The sequence below is a fragment of the Chiloscyllium plagiosum genome, chromosome 20, assembly GCF_004010195.1.
Source record: "Chiloscyllium plagiosum isolate BGI_BamShark_2017 chromosome 20, ASM401019v2, whole genome shotgun sequence".
Classification (NCBI taxonomy): Eukaryota; Metazoa; Chordata; class Chondrichthyes; order Orectolobiformes; family Hemiscylliidae; genus Chiloscyllium; species Chiloscyllium plagiosum.
Window position 1 is genome coordinate 17,574,951 of NC_057729.1, and position 21,550 is coordinate 17,596,500.

Consider the following 21,550-nt stretch of genomic DNA (forward strand, 5'->3'; position numbering starts at 1 on the left):
CAAGGGCAGCACTCAATTCAACAATAAGAATTCTTTCCTGCTTCCCGTGTGTTGTTTTGTTTGCTTGTGACAAGCCTGGCACCAGTCTTTCTGACCTGACAACTGTGATGATAAGAGATGGCAGGAGAGGGTGGATTTCAATGACTTTGGGGGGTGGCACAGTGGTTAGCACTGCTACATCACAGCACCGCTACATCACAGCACCAGTGTCCCAGGTAAGATTCCAGCCTTGGGCAACTGTGTGTGGAGTTTGCACATTCTCCCAGTGTCTGCGTGGGTTTCCTCCCACAATCCGGAGACGAGCAGGTCAGGTGAATTGGTCATGCTAAATTGCCCATCGTGTTAGGTGCATTAGTCAGAGGGAAATGGGTCTGGTTGGGTTATTCTTCGGAGGGTCAGCATGGACTTGTTGGGCCAAAGGGTCTGTTTCCAAACTGTAGGGAATCTAATCTAATCATCTCTCCAAAACGTTAAGAAGAAATTCACCACTGCTTTGGTCTAAAAGTTTAATCTTAGAAAAACAACTTTTCAATGAGGACATGTGGAAACTATAAATATTTAGAAGTTATACTCGTAAGCCAATAACACAAAGTATTTGAAATGAGACAACGAGTAATCTTAAGGCAATATATTCTTACTGCAATTATCTTTATATGAAATGAATAGCAATGAATAATAAAAACAAACTAAAAACAAGATTTGCTGAAATCTTAAATGTTGTAGTACAATAATCGCACAGCTTATTTGAAAAAATACAATTTTAAGATTCAGGTACAAATTTATGTATTATTTAGGGAGAATTTAAAAAGCATTTTTTGTAAGAAATCTATTTCCTCGAGATATAACTTTAAACAATACAGAACAAAGGAAGATAACTCAAGTTTGTGAAATGTTACTAAATATCCTGTGATATATCCAAAATTTATATTCTCTCAGTGAGATACTGTCAGAAGTTAGCATAGATTCTTATCCAAAGCAAAAGAAAAAGAAAAGGGTGGCAGGGGTGCTCAACAGGACGTTCAAATGTTGAAAAATGAGAATTTGCAAGAAATTTGAGAAGACATCCCAATAACTGTATACCTGTCCTACCTGATGAAGGTCCTTCTCCCAGTGCTCCATCTTCTGATCCCTCTTCAGAGCCCTCCTCAGGTTTGTCCGTTTCTGGACTATGGTCTTCAATTGTTTTAACCGAATCAACAGATTGAGTGCCAGCTTCACTGCTATCAACTGAATTTGGAGGGTTCTCTACACTTTTCCTGCCTTTCCTGTGTACTCTGGAGTGCAGCACTAACTGATGGTAGGTTCTAAAAATCTTACCACACATTGTACAGTTGGTCGGTTTAGTTTTATTCTGGGTCAATTTTGGGTCAACGTCAATGTCACCCACAGTGGGTGGTCCACTCTGACATAAACTGCTGCTTTTGATTTTAGTCTTGTCAAGGTTCTCCACAGTAGCACCATGATTGCCTTTATCGGAGGTCCAATGTTCACTAGATTCCTCTTTGTCCGAGGGCTCCTCTTCATTCTCAGAGTTTGCTATTTGCCCTGGATCTTTCACATTTTCTCGACCAACTGCCACCTTTCCCTTGGTGGCCAGCTGCCAGGCCTGGTACGTATTAAAGGGATCAAGTTCAGGTATCCATTTTCCAAGTTTCACAGGTTTGCAATTTTGTGCTAAGTGGGGACGTAGTTGTAGCATTTGCAGGAATGCCTCCTGTGGTACTACAATTTCCTGATTTAAGCAATAGTCATCCATTCTATCATCATCAGGCATGTCTTTGTTGTGAACTTTACTATGCTCCTTCAAATTGTCTTTACTGGGGAAGAGAAAGCCACAGACCATGCACATTTTATAAGGAGATACAACATGGCCAGAAAATGGTTCCTGCACAATAACGTTGTTGATCGTCGCAGGACCTTCTGAATCCGGCTGAGATTTGCCCCTAGCTTTACTTGAATGTGTTCGCATGTGATTTTTCAAAAACCAAGGCTCCTTAAAGCGTCGGCCACATACATTACAACCATAGGTAAATGAATCCTTGTGCTTCCTCATGTGAGTTTCCAGACTCACAGCACTCTCACAGGACAGTCCACACACTTTACAGCTGAGTTCACCATCTTCACTTTCATCATTAATCTCCTGTTCTGGAGAACTTGCTGTAATGTGCATCTCTAGCATAGGACTCAAACCCTCCTCCACTCGAAGGACTGCAGGCTCACATAGGGTGGGCCGGTGCTGAACTACCACATGGTGACGGAGTTCTTCAGAGTGTTGAAAGCCTTTATTGCAAAACATACAAGGCAGAAGGGAAAGTTCTTCAGCATGGACTGCAATATTTTTTTCTAATGCATCCAGAGTTAAAGCAACACCATTTATAGGCTTTACATCAGTATCATTCATTTCAACGTCATTAGGACTGATTCTACTAGACAGAGCACTTGGGATTTCAAAGCTTGTAGACAAAGCAGCCTTATTTCTTTCAGTTTTTCTACCCTGCTGCAAATGCTCTTTGTGCTTTTGAAGATGAATTTTCAAATTTGCTTTCTGCGAAATTCTACGATCACAAAATTGACGCTTTTCGTTTGAATGCATGTGCATATGTTGAGTTAAAAGACTATCAAAAGGAAAACACTGGTCACAAATTGAGCAATGGTGTTCAACAGACTTTTTTGGGTTCGAAAATTCATCAAGTGTTAAGTTCATATCATCTCTGACGTCTTCAGATGTTTTCGTTAAGGTACTCCCAGTAGACTTCATCACAAATTCATGTGTGTGTTTATCAGTAAACCAAGGCATAAGCTCTTCCTCAGATGTTCTTTCTTGATGGTCTCGTAGTTTTGTTCTTAACACATTATTTGAGACAAATAAAGCTTTAGAATTTCAATTTCAATGTCAAAAGCTTGCTTTTCTTCTATCCTTGTACTTAACAGATGCAGGGGATGCAGTTGCTGAAAGCAGAATACACAACATTCAAAATAAGATTAAAATTGTCACCATTTAGCCCATTAATATTAAACAACAAAAAAATAGTTAAGTATTATGCTCTGGTGCTAAAAATAGTTATGAATAGAAAAATAGCTTCAGTTCATAAGATACTTAACACAAACATGTATAACTGCTTTACACTGCAAAGCAAATATCAGGAATATAAAGAACAATAAGAAATCAACAATCCAAAAAGGAAGCTGCTCTTTGACAGGCTGTTTGAAAACCGTCCAGTTTGAAACGGAGTTAACAGTCATTTCTATACACATTTGTTTCTGCTAAAATTGGAGAGCTGGGTGTCTATCTCTATTTTCCTTTGGACTCATCGGACTGGATTTTACATTAGAAATAATGGGGAACCTCAGTGCTCACTGGCATTCAAGTGGAAATCCTATTTATGCTTAGTTGCTCTAAGTTAAAACTTGATCAGAACTGACATCACGGTTCTTATTATCTACGAGAATTTTCCATCTTGACTGAAAACTCCATCCCTCTCCTAGGCATCAGAGATCCTGAAGAAGGGCTTTTTCCTGAAACGTCAATTCTCCAGCGCCTTAGATGCCGCCTAACCTGCTGTGCTTTTCCAGCACCCCACACTTGACTCTAATCTCCAGCATGTGCAGTCCTCACTTTCACCTAACAATCAGGAATCCCCCTGCTCCTCATTTCAGTTGTTCTGGCTAATCAGAGTTATGACCAGCTATTAAGAGTGTAACATTTTCAGAGTAAACATCCAGGGAATCACACATTTCTGGCACAACATTTTGATCTTGAGCCCAGTGGCTAGATTTCAAAAGGAGGGTTGTGGGCAACAGAAAAACATCAGGCCTTTTAACATTAAAAGGTCCCATGCGATTTCAAAATAATCATCAGGTGTCATGGCCTTAAGGGGTCCTGAGACACACCTTCCAGGTTACATCCAATCTCAGACAGGGAATCTGGAGAATGGAGTCTGAGACAGGAAGTCCAATACTTGAGGATTAAATTATTGTTGGAGATGTTAAAAAGAAAATCCCCTTCGCACCACCTTTCTCACTTGCTCTTTCATTTCTCACATGATTGATATTGAAATAAATATGCTCAATTTGCACTACCTTGCTCAGATTCTGATTTGCTGATTTAAAGTCTTCAATTTAACTCCGTGCAGTCCTCATTTTCTCCTGGTAAGGAGATGCATAGTTACCTATCCTATTTAGGGATTTCACAACTTTAGCCTTGTGTAGAATGTGGGCACTGACAAAGCCTGTATTTGTCACCCTCTGGACAAACAGTACTCTTAAATGCCTGTGCTGAGCTACTTCAGAGCCACTCTTTGCAAGGGGTCTGGAGTCACGTATCAGCTCGACCGATTAAAGATTTTCTTCCTTAAAAAGGCTGGTAGTTCATCAAACAAAATCTAGTTCAATAAATAACAATTTAGACATGGTTAGCATTAGGCCAGCTTTTAATTTCAGATGTTTATGGTATTCAGATTTCGTTATCTTCCATGTGGGATTTGTAGGCCTGTCCCCATTAGTTTGGTGCTCTGGATTATTAATGCAATGAACTGACCACCATGCTATTGCCTAATCCCCTAAGATCCCTGTCTGGTTACTGTGCCATTTCTAATCAATGTTCTAGTACAAATGCCTATAGAAGCTACATAAACCTATTGCATACTCCATGCACTTTGTTTCTCTGCAGGTTATTCAAAGACAAGACTCCGTTTCGCAACCCCTTTGCAATCCCACAGACAATTGCTGGGCAAAAATACTGCAAAAAGGGGAACAAGAACATTGATCTTCACTAACTTTACTTTCTTGACTATTGGTATGCTTTCCTTTATTGGTCAGAGTATTGAGTACAGGAGTTGGGAGGTCATGTTGCAGCTGTACAGGACATTTGTTGGAATATTGCATGCAATACTGGTCTCCTTTCTATCTCAAAGATGTTGTGAAACTTGAAAGGGTTCAGAAAAGATCTACAAGGATGTTGCCAGGGTTGGAGGATTTGAGCTATAGAAAGAGGCTGAACAGGCTGAGGGGTGACCTTATAGAGGTTTACAAAATCATGGAGGGGCATGGATAGGGTAAATAGGCAAAGTCTTTTCCCTGGGGTCAGGGAGCCCAGAACTACAGGGGCTAGGTTTAGGGTGAGAGGGGAAAGATATAAAAAAAAGAGACATAAGGTGCAACGTTTTCACGCAGAGGGTGGTACGTGTATGGAATGAGCTGCCAGAGGATGTGCTGGAGGCTGGTACAATTGCAACATTTAAGAGGCATTTCGATGGGTATATGAATGCAAAGATTTTGGAGGGATATGGGCTGGGTGCTGGGAGGTGGGACTAGATTGGGTTGGGATATCTTGTCGGCATGGACAGGTTGGACTGAAGGGTCTGTTTCCATGCCGTACATATCTATAACTATGTAATAAACATTGGGTGAACGTGGAGATGGCATTCTCAACAATGGACAGAAAGATCACAAAATGAAAGATCACAAAAGAACCCCAACTTCCAGAGCGTATTTTTTCCCCCCTCCTGGTCTTAAAAACAATGCCCAGCCATGTGCATTTCCCCCCAAAAAATTTGCTGCCACATGGTGGCACAGTATTAAAACTCTACACCCAAGTTCATTAGTTTGGATTGAACAGATTTTCAGTATTCATTTTTTTCTCATGTTTAACTCCCAACTTAATTTCTCCGGTCACTGTGAAATGGCTATTCAGTGACTCTAAATTTTAAAACAATCCTGTCACTGCCAATATGCTATCATTAACTGTATACAACATAAAAATGATCAGGGAATTGTAAATACTCTGGCAGTGATAATAATCCATTTAATACAACAAAGAGTAGAACAAACAAAAAAAAGAGTATTGCATACATTTTGAAGATACAAAGAAAAGTGTCAGCTTCGTTCAGTAAAAGACGAAACTGTTAGTGATTACTCCTTGATGTAAAAGGGCCTAAAAATATTTGTGCCAAATTTATTTTATTGAACACAACAAAAAGTAGCTCAGGATCTACCTACATGTAGGGTTGGGCACTAATTGTTAAAGGATTCTTTCTCAATGATCATGACTGAAACAAGACTGACAACCACTTCCTGGATGAGTTCTTCAAGGAAGAAAACAAAACGTCATACAGCTTACAACACCACTTAGCCTTGAACTCACCACTTGCCACAACATCCTTACAGCTGCTTATTTGATCTCTCTCTCTTCCAACTTTGATAATTTTGCTCTTGGCAAAATTCATCTCCCATCCCAATTATTCCTCAAATTGCACTACTCCACCCCATGCCCACTCAAGTCTCAGGGGCTCAGATTGGAGTGGTTAACAGGGAATATATGCGTATGTTTTCTGCTAAAACCACACAAGTCTAGAAGGACAGAACAAGGATAAAAACTTGGCTTCCTTCTTCCACACAAACAACTGTCTTGGAATCCCTCTTCTGCTATTCCATCCTTGTTTCTAAAGTAGTATAAGAGAGTTCATAAATTTTCTTTGTCTCCATGAATGATAGGTATAGATCATTGGTTGCCTGATCAAAATTACTTATACTTTACAAATATTAGCAACAAATAGAAAACAATGTGCAATCTGGTGGCGTCAGCTGTGGCTTCACTGGTAACACCCCAGCCTACGAATCACAAAAGTTCATTAGGGTTAAAATTCATACCAGGACCTGAACACAAAAATCAAAATTGAAACATTAGTGCAGCTCTGATCCACTTGGAGGTATTATCCTGCAGACAAAAACGTTAAACCAAAGCGGTCTGCTTTATTAGGTGCATATACAATATTTTGTGGCACTGTTTTTGAAGAGAAGCTTGGAAATTCTCTCCAACGTCACAACCAATTATCTCTCAGTTATCATAAAACAGATCAAATCCTAACTGCACTGATCATTGCAAGAGGTGTGTTTATTTTATAAGAGTTAGAAAGATGTACAGCAAGGAAAAAGATCCTTGGGACCAACTTGCCCATGCCCACCAGATAACCTAAACTAATCTTGTTGCATTTGCCAGCACTTGGCCCATATTCCTGTAAACCCTACCTATTCATATACCCATCCTGGTGCCTTTTTACAAATGTTGTAACTGTACTAGCCTCCACCACTTCCTTTGGCAGCTCATTCCATTCACACACCACCCTCTGCTTGAAAATGTTGCCCTTAGGACCCTTCCAAACTTTGCTCCATTGAACCTTAAACCTATGCCCTTTAGTTCTGGACTCCCCCACCCCAGGGAAATACCTTTTCTATTTCCCATATCCGTACACCTCATGATTTTATAACCCTCTATGAAGGTCACCCCTCAGCCTCCGATGCTCTAGGGAAAACAGCCCCAATATATTCAGCCTCTCCCTGTACCTCAAACCCTCCAACCCTGGCAACATCCTTATTAATCTTTTCTGAACCCTTTCAAGTTTCACAACATCCTTCCTATTGGAGGGAGATCAGAATTGCACACTGTATTTCAAAAGTGGCCGAACCCATATCCTGTACAGCCAAAATACGACCTCCCAACTCCTAAACTCTATGCACTGACTAATAAAGGAAAGCATATCAAACACCTTCTTCACTATCCTGTCTACCTGTGACTCTACCTTCAAGAAGCTATGAACCTGCACTCCAAGGTCTCTTGGTTCAGCAACACTCCCCAGGATCTTACCATTAAGTGTATAAGTTGCGCCCTGATTTGCCTTTCCAAAATGCAGCACCTCACATTAATCTGAATTAAATTCCATCTGCCACTCCTCAGCCCATTAGCCCATCTAATTCAGATCCTGTTGTACTGAGGTAAACTTCTTCTGTCCATTATACCTCCAGTTCACAGAACGTGTGAATCATTGGTATACTACCAGTGTTTAATAACCAATTCTATTTGCTCAAAATGGTGATGGCAAGCCACCTTCTCAATCTGCTGCAGTTCATGTGATATAGGTTGTATAGCCAAAGTTAGGAATAGATTGCCAAAATTTTAATGTAGTGACAAAAGGAACAATTGAATTCTAAATCAGGACAGGGCATATAACTTGGAGGGGGACTTGCAGGTGGTAACGTTCCCGGACATCTGGTGCTCTTGAACATGCAGAGAAAACAGGTTGAGAAGATACTGTTGAAGGAGGCTTGACTAACAACTGAAGTGTAGATAGCACGTACTGCTGCCTCTGTCAATGCTGAAGGCGGTGGATGAGATGACATATCAAGCTGGCTGCTTTGCCCTGGATGGTAAAAGAGCCTGGTGTTGTTGTTGGAGGAGCTGCACACATCCAGACAAGTGGAGAGCTTTACATCACACTCCTGTGCGCCTTTGAAATGGAAGACAGTTATCAGGAAGACAAGAGAAGAATGATAGAATTCCCAGCCTCTGACCTGCTCTTCCAGCCACATTATTTATGTGGTACTTGGTTTCTGCTTCTGACCAATGCTAACCTCCCAAGATGCTGATAGTGGGGGGGTCCAGCAGTGGTAATGTTATTGCATTTCAAGGGATGATGGTTAGATTCACTGTTGTTGAGATATTACAACCATGACCATACTTCAAAAAAGTACTTCATTAGCTGTAAAATGATTTTGAATATCCAGCAATTGTGAAAGACTCTTGAAAGAAATGAAAGCCTTTTATATTCGTCAGAAATGTTGTAACCTAACCACATTTGATTACTATTCTAAATTACAAAAAAAAAACACTGGTTTCTCCAGTTACTGTGAATAGCTGTGGGGTCAAAAATCAAAGAGAAAAGCCAGAATGAGATTAAAAACACAAAATACTATTTACAAATCGTCAGTTTCAAATTCTTTACAAACTTCTGCTTGGAGACTGACTGCTAGTATTAGACAGGCGGTGATTCTCTGCCCAACTTGAAATAATGACAGTTAAATCAAAGGAAGTGTGTTAACATGACAAACTATTTTAGAAGTTTACAACCTTTTATAAATGCTAGCTTCACCATTAAAAACACACTTACTTTTCTTACTAGGTTTCCCCAAGTTTTAATCACAGTTTACATCAACAATATAAAATTATACTTTCTAGTTCAAGTGGTGTACAGAACGATGCATCCCAATTTGAATCTGCATTTTTTAAAATTCTACCACGTTGACTTAGATAAATAACCCAAAGAAAGTTGACTACAATATTGTCCTCATGTCCAATTATATTTTAAATTAAAAGAAAAAGACATTTCAGATCTTTGATGCTGACATCAAAGAGGAAGGGGAACTTGCAGGTGGTAACATTCCCAGACATCTGCTGCTCATGAACATGTAGAGTACACAGGTTGAGAAGATACTGTTGAAGGAGGCTTGACTAGCAATTAAAGTTTAGAAGCGCATACTGCTGCCTCTGTCAATGCTGAAGGTGGTGGATGAGATGACATATCAAGCTGGCTGCTTTGCCCTGGATGGTAAAATAGCCTGGTGTTGTTGCAAATACCTGTTTTCAGGACCCTAAAGAATCTTTGAAGTAAAGTTTTACGTATTGCAAACCAAAGCTTCAAATATTACACATACAACATTCCCTACTCTGTTAAGAACTCAAGCCAGGCGTGCGTACACACACACACAAACACTATATGTCTCTGCAGTGGAAAAGTGATTACAGTAGAGTCAAAAGAGAGCATGAGACAGAAAGACTGACTGGAGTAGTATTTCTTTAATGACACATCATGGATTTATTTATGCTGGTACTGTTGGAAGCTAGCTACACACAAAGTGCTTTGTGCAGCAGGTGGTACCTGCAGTTGTGCCAAGTTTATTACACAGTCCATTATTATTTTGTTGCAACATACTGGTCCTATACTTAGTTTCAAAATAAGTCACTGTCCCTCTGTTGAGCTATATATTTTGCATCTTGTTTAAAGAAAGAACGTCTACCAAAATACTAAATAAGGCTTTACATTCAATCCCACTGTATATTATTCCATACCATTGCTAATGCAGAAATGAGCAAGCTTTTCCAGCAGCCTGAAAACCAGTCAATATTACATAAAACACTGCCACGTACGGTTTTTAGTACCCTGTCTAAAAAGCTAAAACTCGAAAATCCCGTCAAAATGGTTTTCATTGGATTGAAATTGGTTCTCTCTTTTCTCATCTGTACGTTGATAGGCATGATACATTGATATGAAAACAGAAAAATGCTGGAAGCGTTCAGGTCAGGCAGCATGTGTGGTGAAACAGGAGTTAACATTTCAGATTGATGATCCGTCAGTGTGAAATAGTGTTAACTCTGGCTCAACACCAATGCTGAAAATATTCAGCAACATTTTTTGTTCTTATTTCAGATTTCCTACTTCTGCAATGCTTTGCTTCCACGTTGATATGAATTGACAACTACACCATGATCTGAAGCAGTCCCTTCTGGTTTGGAAGCCTGACATTAACAGTTTGATTTGAAGTGATTACATTTCAAAAGTACTTGAACGGTCATGCAAAGTTCTACATAAATGCAAGCCTTTCTTCAATGCAAAAACCAATTCAATGCTCTAAAAGCCATTATTAATTGCAATATTTGGGTGTGAGCATTTAATTCATTATTTGTATTAGCACAAGCACCATAAATTCCCTGCAACAGATTCTTTGGCTTTCTCCGTCTTCATCACCTAATTTACCATTCAACATCTTGATGCATGCATACGTAGTATTTTGATTATGTAAAATTTCAGTACAATCTGATCAGGACACGTTAAAGATGACAATATTAACTTGAGGAATCTTTCCAAATGCTATTATGTGCGGCAAAAGATTAACATTATCAACTTCCCTCAAGTGTGACAGACTTGCAGTACTGCACCCAAGCCCCAGCTAAACCTATAAAGGTTCACTGGAGAGACCCAGTGTTTCCAATAGGTAGGATTTAAAAATCAGACAAGCTTAGACATGGGTTGCCACTAGCTGTGAAGAATCCACATGTCAAAATCCAAATGTTATTTGAAATACAACCTCCACGGTTAATTGTAAAAGCAGCTGAAACACCATTTTTGAGCAGCAATTACTACAGCTGGACAAGCAGAGTTCAGTTTTATTTACAATTTTGAAATCAGTAACATTCGGCAGCAATATATATTACAGGTCAGCATTTCCCTAAATAAAACCTACAGGGGAGAAGAGAAGAAAAAAACTCTAAAGTATTCACCTGCTTTAAATTGGAAAAATCAAAGGATATTCTACTGGGATGTTTTAAATGAGCAAACTATTATTTTTGTAAATGCTCCAACACTGAAAACATTAATTTATAATCAGGGGAACAGTATTGACTACACTTTCTTTAACGATCTTAGAGAAAGCATATGCACAATGATTACAGATGGGATTACTGCATTCTATTAACTAGTGCAATATCACTAACAAATTCAAATTCATGTGCAACACCAACGTACTTTATGGATGGTACTATAAACATATAGTACCCAGTTTGAGGGGGAGATTTTTCTTTAGTCTATAGTACAGTGTTGTGCGTGTGGTTCACTGGGAATCCAGATACGGAAAATCATATTTTGGACTAATCAAGGTAGCGCCTGTACCAGAATTCCAAAAACTTTTGAGAAAGACAATTTTTTTTTTTAAAACATTTGAATGGCAAAGACATTTTACTTCTATTTGATGGTGAATGTTCGTGGTCAGAAAAAAAGTGTCACACCGACCCGCCGAAGCGCAACCCATCCATACCCCTACATTTACCCCTTACCTAACACTACAGGCAATTTAGCATGGCCAATTCACCTGACCTGCACATCTTTGGACTGTGGGAGGAAACCCACGCAGACACAGGGAAAATGTGCAAACTCCACACAGTCAGTCGGGAATTGAACCTGGGTCTCAGGCGCTGTGAGGCAGCAATGCTAACCACTGTGCCACTGTGCTGCCCAATACAGCTAGTCATTTCTATTGGGCTGTACCATTCTTGTGCAGAGAATTAAGAATCATAGAATCCCAACAATGGGGAAGCAGGCCATTCGGCCCATCAAACCCTCACCGATCTTCCGAAAAGGATCTCACTTACAGCCACCCTCCTGTTCTGTTCCCGTAATCCTGCATTTCCCATAGCCAACCTACTTAGCTTGCACATTGAGTTTATATATAATGTACAGTATGGAAACAGATCCTTCAGCCCAACTCGTCCATGCCGACCACATATCCAAAACACAATCTAGTCCCACCTGCCAGCACCCCACCCATATCCCTCCAAACCGTTCCTATTCATATACCCATCCAAAATGCCCTTTGAATGTTGCAATTGTACCAGCCTCCACCACTTCCTCTGGCAGCACGTTCCATACGTGTACCACCCTCTGTGTGAAAAAGTTGCCCCTTAGCTCCCATTTACACCTCTCCCCTCACCGTAAACCTGTGCGCTCTAGTTCTGGACTTCCCCCACCCCAGGAGAGAAACTTAGGATAAATAGACAATCTATCCTCCTCATGATTTTATAACCTTCTATAAGAAGGTCACCCCTCAGCTTCCATGCTCCAGGGAAAACAGCCCCAGCCTATTCAACCTCTCCCTATAGCTCAGTCTTTGGATTGTGGGAAGTAAGTGGAGCACTTGGAGGAAACCCACGCAGACATGGGAGGAATGTGCAAACTGCAGACAGACAGTTGCCAGAGGGTGGAATTGAACCCAGATCCCTGGCACTGTGAGGCAGCAGTCCTAACCACTGAGCTAGGCTGCATGAATAAATACCCTAATAATCAAACTTAATGCCTCCTACCTGTAATATGCAGATTCAGTCAGACAAATGTCTCATTTATCATTGGACGTCAGGTATTTGAAAGAAAAATGACAACATTTACTGTATTTCCTATTTAGATTGAACATATGGTGTAGAGATCAAAGAGTACATATCATAATGAAATTCTTATGCACTACAGAGATAGGGAAAATTCCATCAATACTCCAGCCCCAATCTCCATTTTGAATTACTTTCAAGAGTATGAAAATGTATTTAAAATAATTAAACTAGAGCAATGGAAGCAAAATAAAGTAGAAAACGTCAGAACTATCAAAAATACACCAATCTTATGGCTCTGGATCAGTTGCCTTATTTTAAAAAAATTGAGTTTGAGAATGAGATTCATTAGAAGTTTAAAAAAATTGAAAAAAAAAAATCAAATAATGCATTAATCTACACCAGCTAAGTCCATGCACAGAAATCAAATGATAAAGATCAAGAAATTGTGTGGAGTGCAAGTAGTAACAATAAAAATCCAAGTTAATCATTAAAAGATGAAAACTAAGGATTAGTAGTTAGGTCGACCATGCCCTCATTCACCCTTATGTACTGAAAGCAGTGACTGAGCTGTTTGATTACTGCATGAATACCAAACCAAAAGGTTCAGCATTGAGACACTAGTCACTCAAAAGGAGTTTAGCTTGTTGTTTATATGCCAGACACCAGAATCCTATGCAACTCCTCAACTTAGGAATTCTGCTACTAAGGGACAATAGGTGCAGGAGTAGGCCATTCAGCCCTTCGAGCCAGCACAACCATTCATTATGATCATGGTTGATCATCCTCAATCAGTATCCTGTTCCTGCCTTATCCCTATAACCCTTGATTCCATTTTAAGAATTCTATTAATTTCTTTCTTGAAAGTATCCAGAGACTGGGCCTCCACTGCCTTCTGGGGTAGAGTATACCATATATCCACCACTAACTGGGCGAAGAAGTTTCTCTTCTATTCTAATCTAAATGGCCTATACCTTATTTTTAAACTGTGTCCTCTGGTTCTGGACTCACCCATCAGTGGAAACATGCTTCCTACCTCCAGAGTGCCCAATCTTTTAATAATCTTATACATCTCAATCATATCCCCTCGCACCCTTCTAAACTCAAGTGTATACAAGCCCAGTCGCTTCAATCTTTCAGCATATAATAGTCCCACCAATCCCGGAATTAACCTAGTGAACCTATGCTGCACTCTCTCAATAGCCAGACTGTCCTTCCTCAAATTTGGAGACCAAAACTGCGCACAATACTCCAGGTGCGGTCTCACCAGGGCCTTGTATAGCTGCAGAAGGACCTCTTTGTTCCTTTACTCAACTGCTCTTATGAAGGCCAGCATGCCATTAGCTTTCTTCACCGCCTGCTGTACCTGGATGCTTGCTTTCATTGACTGATGTACAAGAATACCTAGATCTCGTTGTACTTGCCTTTTACCAAACTTGACTCCAATTAGATAGCAATCTGCCTTCCTATTCTTTCCAAAGTGGATAACCACACATTTATCCACATTAAACTGTATGTGCTATGCATCCGTCCACTCACCTAGCCTGTCCAAGTCACCCTGTATTCTCATAACAACCTTCTCACACTTCACCCAGCTTTGAGTCATCAGCAAATTTGCTAATATTACTTTTAATGCCTTCATCTATATCATTAAATGTATATTGTAAACAGTTGTGGTCCCAGCATCAAGCCTTGTGGTACCCCACTGGTCATCACCTGCCATTCTGAAAGGGATCCATTTATCCCTACTCTTTGCTTCCTGTCAGCCAGCCAATTTTCAATCCAAGTCAGTATTTTGCCCCCAATACCATGTGCCCTAATTTTGCTCACTAATCTCTGATATGAGTCTTTATCAAAGGCTTTATAAAAGCCCAGATACACTACATCCACTGGCTCTCCCTCGTCCATCTTCATAGTTACATCCTCAAAAAATTCCAGAAGTCAAGCATGATTTCCCCTTTGTAAATCCATGCTGACTCTGACTTATTCTGTTACTGTGATCCAAATTAGTCATAATTTCATCTTTTATAATTGACCCCAGCATCTTTCCCACCACTGATGCCAGGCTAACCAGTCTATAATTTCCTGTTTTCTCTCTTCTTCTTTTCTTGAAAAGTTGGACATTAGCTACCCTCCGATCTGCAGGAATTGATCTGGAACCTATAGAACATTGGAAAAGGATTACCAACACATCCACTATTTCTCGAGCCACCTCCTTATCAACCTGGATGTTTGAAGCACTACCTACCGTGCAGAGACTGGAAATTGCACATTGAGATGGCTTATCAAACCAGCCTAGCAAGCAAGGCATCCTTGAGTCAGAGGGACTGTTTTTCTTATTGAACATCCCGACTTGCCCTAGACAAGATGGTGCTGGCAAGTTATCTTCGTGAACCACTGCAGTCACATCTATCATAGCTCAAGTGACTTGCCATTTCAGCAGGCAGGTAATTCTCAAATAACATGGTGTGCGTGTGGAGTTAGAGATCAACTTGAACAGAGAAGGATAGCAGACTTCCACCCCTAAAAAGGACAGTGAACCAGAAGATTTTTTTAAAAGTGTTAACATATTAATCATTAGACTGGTTTTTGCATTTTTCAAAATCTAGTTGGAATTCCAATTTCACCATCTTTCAAGATGGAATTCAAAGTCATGTCCTCAACATTAGCCTGGGGCACTGCATTACTGGCCCAGTGAAATTACCACTACAGTGCATCCTTCTCTCTAACGGTCTAAAATGAACTGTACTACCATTATTACTTAACATAGTACATAAACTACAACAGCTTTGCTAGTTATCCTACAATATGTGAACTCTCAATTTCAACTGTAGTTTGCAAAGAGACATTTTTGATTATTGTTTACAATTAAAACTGGCTAGACAATCTAATGACATGCCAATTGTCATACGAAACTGTTTAAAAATAATCTCATTAAGGAGAAAGAGAGTCTGTTAACTCAAATGGCTGGACAGTTGTTGTGGCGTGTAGTGTAGAGTGATGACAATATAGCATGGGTTCAATTCCTGAACCATTCAAGATTACCATGAAAGTTACACCCTCTCACCAGAGATGGTGTAATCCTCAGATTAGCCAGTCATCTCAGACCACAGAAGGGCCTTATGGTCGACTAAGAGATTGAAAACTTTAAGAGACTAACATTCTAGTAACTGGAAAGAATAGCACAATTGATCATTTAACTAGTCATGTTATTATTGTCAATACCAAAATATGGTGAATGTGAATTATTCAAACTGACTAGAACAAGCGCTTGCCAGAGTGATAGGAGACTCAATCACAAAGAGAAGCAAAACTCTGGCTCACTGTTATAGTGATAAACAAAGTACTTGAGCTCAGTGCATAGAAATGCACCACTACATTTGCCTGCTTGTACAGCTATGTCAATAATGAAAGCCAAAGTCTGTGAGAAGATTTGTAGCTCGGGTGCTCGTTGTTGTGGTTCTGTTCGCCGAGCTGGGAATTTGTGTTGCAGACGTTTCGTCCCCTGTCTAGGTGACATCCTCAGTGCTTGGGAGCCTCTTGTGAAGCACTTCTGTGATCTTTCCTCCGGCATTTATAGCGGTTTGAATCTGCTGCTTCCAGTTGTCAGTTCCAGCATATCATTCAGGAATAAGTTTTACTCAAAAATTACTTTTTCTCTAATTTTTGTTGATCTTCTCAACACCTTGGCTCATGTAACCTTAGATGTTAACCTCCATGACACAAGGAGCATTACAGTGAAATAGGATTCTCTTCATCTGACATCCACATTCACTCATCTGGGGCTACTGGATTCATAATGGAAATTGGAGACTATTTTTCCATCACCTACAATGGGATGTAGGAATGGTATTGCCATGCAAAATAGCTGATGCCAAAACCACATGAGTAGAGCCATACCAAGCTCACGAAAGTCAATTACAAGAAGCACCAAAGACAAAATTTGTTAAATAGACATTGATTTAATTGAGAAAACACTAGAGCCGGTTTCATTAAATTTGTTTCAAACTGATGTTAGACAGCTTGAAAATCAAGTTTGCTAAATACATTTGAAATGAAGAGCTAAGAACAGTATTAATCAGAAACAAAACAAATTACCACACCACATCAACTAATGCTGGACAATACCACTATGCATTGCTTTCTGCTGTTTTCAGGTTGCCTTTTCCAGGTGATAACAATGCCTCACCTTCACAGGTATACATTTTTGCTGTAATATTACTTCTTGGTTCTGGAATTTAATTCTGCTAAAACATATCTTTCTCCATTACACTGCTTCAAAATATCTCAAAACTTGTACTTTTGCTGTAATCTGTAAACAATACCGTCACAAATCTAACAAAAGTTCCGAACAAATTCAAATTCAATACTTCAAATGTTTGTACCATCACAAACATAAAGCTATAGTGGTCAAGCCTACAGGTGTTTTAAGCAGTTAGCCAGCTTGTTTCCCAGGGTATGTGAGTATTACAACATTCATTAGAGTCTATCATTTACCAGATGCATAGAATCTACAAGAAAACAGTTAGAATTGTGCCTGCTGCAAATCAACTTTGCATCGTACAGATACAGAAAAAAAAAACCTTTCCATCACAGATTTGGAAAAATGTTTCAAAATACCTTCCTCAGCAGAAGATATCTTATGCTCTTATTTAGAGGTGTGCGAAAAGGAATTAAACTGAAATTACATCAAAACACTGACTTAAAGTCCCCAAAAGATGTCCATGGGGGTCACTGCATCCCATATAAAAGCCCAAAGAAATTCCAATTTAGCCTTTCACTATTTGCAAAAATAAACATTTAGGTGACAAACTGTCAAGTAATATAGGTTAATGATCGATCTTTCAGTGCTGCAGTCAAACATTTGTATGAAAGCCATTTAAATCTGTTCGCATTCAACACTAGTTCTTGTTCAAAAACCACTTCAAAACGTAATGCCAGAGAAGACAGACACTAATTAGGAATAATTGGTAAATGCGTATTCTCTAGGAATTCAGAGTGCTGACCTTTATTGTCAATTCGAAGAAATGACCGACGACAAGTTTCAAGACTAGGCATTTCTTTGAATTCTTTTGGAAAACTAAATATTTTGAGGCACCAACTTCCATTAGAACAAATGAAATTATGACTTTTATGCAAGTGATATGCCCTCAAGTGACAGATTGCCAGTACTGCGGTAATAAAATTTTGAATTATTCTATTGGTATAGTCCTTGCAACAATTTTGAATGAGCTAACATTATATAAATGTATAATTATAAGTGAACCAGGTCTTCAATTCCACATCATGACATGTGTAATGCAGTGGTCCACGTCAAGCATGCCAGTAACTCTATGGGTAACATTAGCATCTATTTTTACAGAACAGTCATTCTGCCTATAGCAACATGCTTTTCTTAACACACCGATTATTCTATATTACATGAAAATGGAGTACAGGGGAAGGATGGTTGTGGTTCTGGGATGGGGGGGGGGCCCCCAAGGGAAGAGATGGCTGAGAGATAGAAAAGGACAAAGACTGACCATTTTACACATCAAATGCAACCCCCAAGGGCACCCTCTGGTTTCATATTTTTGTAAGCTGCTCATTTCAAAGGCAGTCAATTTATAATTGCCAATTATTCATTTATGGGCACTGACTATGTCAGCATTTTCTGCCCATCCTAATTGTCCTCAAGGCATTCTGTGAAGTGTAGGGGCTACCACAGAAGATACTGGGTGCAAGTGATAATTTTTACTCAAAAGTTTGCTTGGAAATAAGTAAAATACCTCAACGTCTTCAGATTCAAACTCTTGTATTTTCCTCAAAGCTACACAAAAAACAATTGTTTATTGGAGTATACTGAGCACTTACATGGCTCAATAATACGCCAACATTCATTTCAGAAGCAGCCAATCAACTGATAATTTGATGCTTCTAAACAGTAAACATAATGATCTTAAGATAGTCAAAAGATACACAAACATTTAAGTATCAAAGGACATACCCAGCTTGTAATTACTTATATAGTGGGAGAATTGTGTTTAGATACCAAAGCACTCTGTAACCAAATTTAAGTATCTGAACTGACAGTCTGTTATTACACTAAGTCCACATATAAGGCTATGGTTCTCGCTGTGTTCCTGAAAAGTGCAGCTAAGTGAAATCCCATTTTCCCTAAATAAAAAGCTTAGCTTGGTTTTAACAAGCTTTCTCAAAAATAATGAAAACATCATCCTTGTAAGTTGAAATAGTTTACATCAATATATCCCAATTAGCTCATGAAATGAAAATACTAAAATATTACTTAACCTTTATACATAATGACTTGAAAGGACCAAAAGTATGGTTGCAAAACAAAAACTGCTGGAAAATCTCAGCAGGTCTGGCTGCATCTATGGAGAGAAAGCAGAGTTAACACTTTAGGACCAGTGGCCCTTCCTTAGAATTGATGGTGCTGAAAAATGTATTGCTGGAAAAGTGCAGCAGGTCAGGCAGCATCCAAGGAGCAGGAGATCAAGAAGAATGGCTTATGCACGAAACGTCGATTCTCCTGCTCCTTGGATGCTGCCTGACCTGCTGCACTTTTCCAGCAACACATTTTTCAGCTCTGATCTCCAGTCCTCACTTTCTCCTTAGAATTGATGGCATCTAGGAAAAGGATGTGTGCATATGCTTGTGCGTGTGCATGCACGTGCGAACAATAGATGGAGATAGAGACAAAGACAGAAACAGTTGGACAGACACAACAAGTGCGTACAGAGACCAGCCGAGGACAATCACGAGCTGCGAATGGGGACCATTAGCTGACAATGGGCTATGTGATGACAAGGCCTAATGTGTGGGTGTGGGGTGGAAAGGAAGGTGAGCAAGCCTTAAAATTGTTCAACTCAATATTAACTCCAGAAGGTTTCATGGCTCCCAAGTGGAAAAGGATGTGCTGTTCTTCCAGCTTGCACTGCTTCTCTGGAGCATTACAGCAAGCCTGAGACAGAGATGCTGACCAGAGTGGATGCTGAATTGGCTCCACCCCTTCGCCTTCACCTTATCTTCGACATAAAAATCATCTTTTTTCCTAGTTACCATCTGGTCTGAGGAAGGGTCACTGTACCAGAAACATTAACTCAGCGTTCACTCCACAGATGCTACCAGACCTGCTGAGATGTTCCAGCACTTTCTGATTTTGTTTCAAGATTTCCAACATCTGCAGTTCTTTCAGCTTTTTGCTATGGTTACTAAAAGTTTGACAACAAAGAGGATGGATAAAAATTGAAGTTTTTAAAAAAAGGATTAAAAGGAGGCTACAAAGCAACATTGCCAGGTTAAATGAGTGGTAAAGATGAGGCAAATGGAGCATAATATGGGGAAACATGAAAATTCTTCTTTTTCTTATTCCTACTAATGATCAAAATGGTCAGAGATTGCAGAGCTGAGTGTGCAATATGGGTGGCCTCATGCATGAATCATAGAAAGTTACTATGCAAGTAAAGTAAATAACTTTATTGCAAAACAAATTGAATACACAAGTAGGAATTATGCTTCAACTATACAAGGCATTGATGAGATCAAATAGTGTACAGTATACAGTACTGGTCTCCTTAAGGAAAGGATAAATATGTGGGAAACATTTGGAAGGTTTACTAGACGAATTCCTCGAATGGATAGGTTGTCTCAGGAGGAAAGATTTGACTGTCTATGCTTCCATATGTTGGGAGTGATGACATGACTGAAATAGAAAATACTAAGAGTGCTTGATCAGATGTACAAGAAGAAAAGATGTTTACTGTTGAGAGATTCTAGAACTCAGCTCAGTTTCCAAATAAAGGATGACCCATTTAGAGTCATAGAGATGTACAGCATGGAAACAGACCCTTCGGTCCAACCTGTCCATGCTGACCAGATATCGCAACCCAATCTAGTCCCACCTGCCAGCATTTGGCCCATATCTCTCCAAACCCTTCCTATTCATATACCCATCCAAATGCCTCTCAAATGTTGCAACTGTACCAGCCTCCACCACATCCTCTGGCAGCTCATTCCATACACGTACCACCCTCTGCTGAAAAAGTTGTCCCTTAGAATTGAAAGATATATCTTTCCCCTCTCACCCGAAACCTCTAGTTCTGGACTCCCCGACCATAGAGAAAAGACTTTGTCTATTTATCCTATGCATGCCCCTCATAATTTGGTAAACCTCTATAAGGTCACCACTCAGCCTCCAACACTCCAGGGAAAACAGCCATAGCATGTTCAGCCTCTCCCTATAGCTCAGATCCTCCAACCCTGGCAACATCCTTGTGAATCTTTTCTGAACCCTTTTACGTATCACAACATCTTTCCGATAGGAAGGAGACCAGAATTGCATGCAATATTCCAACAGTGGCCGAACCAAAGTCCTGTACATCCGCAACATGACCTCCCAACTCCTGTACTCAATACTCTGACCAGTAAAGGAAAGCATACCAAACACCTTCTCCACTATCCTATCTACCAGTGACTCCACTTTCAAGGAGCTATGAACCTGCACTCCAAGGTCTCTTTGTTCAGCAACACTCCCTAGGACCTTACCATTAAGCATATAAATCCTGCTAAGATTTGCTTTCCCAAAATGCAGCACCTCGCATTTATCTGAATTAAACTCCATCTGCCACTTCTCAGCCCATTGGCCCATCTGGTCCAGATCCTGTTGTAATCTGAGGTAACCCCCTTCGCTGTCCACTACACCTCCAATTTTGGTGTCATCTGCAAACTTACTAACTGTACCTCTTATGCTTGCATCCAAATCATTTATGTAAATGACAAAAAGTAGAGGGCCCAGCACTGATCCTTGTGGCATTCCACTGGTCACAGGCCTCCAGTCTGAAAAAC

General features: G+C 39.9%; 1 protein-coding gene across 9 annotated transcripts in view; it reads right to left on the reverse strand.

Annotated features, from left to right (window-relative positions):
- The window catches only part of znf217 (zinc finger protein 217), a 76,729-nt gene that overhangs the window by 34,377 nt on the left and 20,802 nt on the right, over positions 1-21,550 (reverse strand). For 8 of the 9 annotated variants that reach the window (XM_043710229.1, XM_043710226.1, XM_043710234.1 and 5 more), the window contains one exon: positions 1,081-2,949. In XM_043710229.1, coding sequence (XP_043566164.1) covers positions 1,081-2,797 — 1,717 coding nt within the window. In that variant the 5' untranslated portion in view covers positions 2,798-2,949. The remainder of the gene's footprint in view (positions 1-1,080; positions 2,950-21,550) is intronic. The other variant, XM_043710233.1, reaches the window with a different exon arrangement.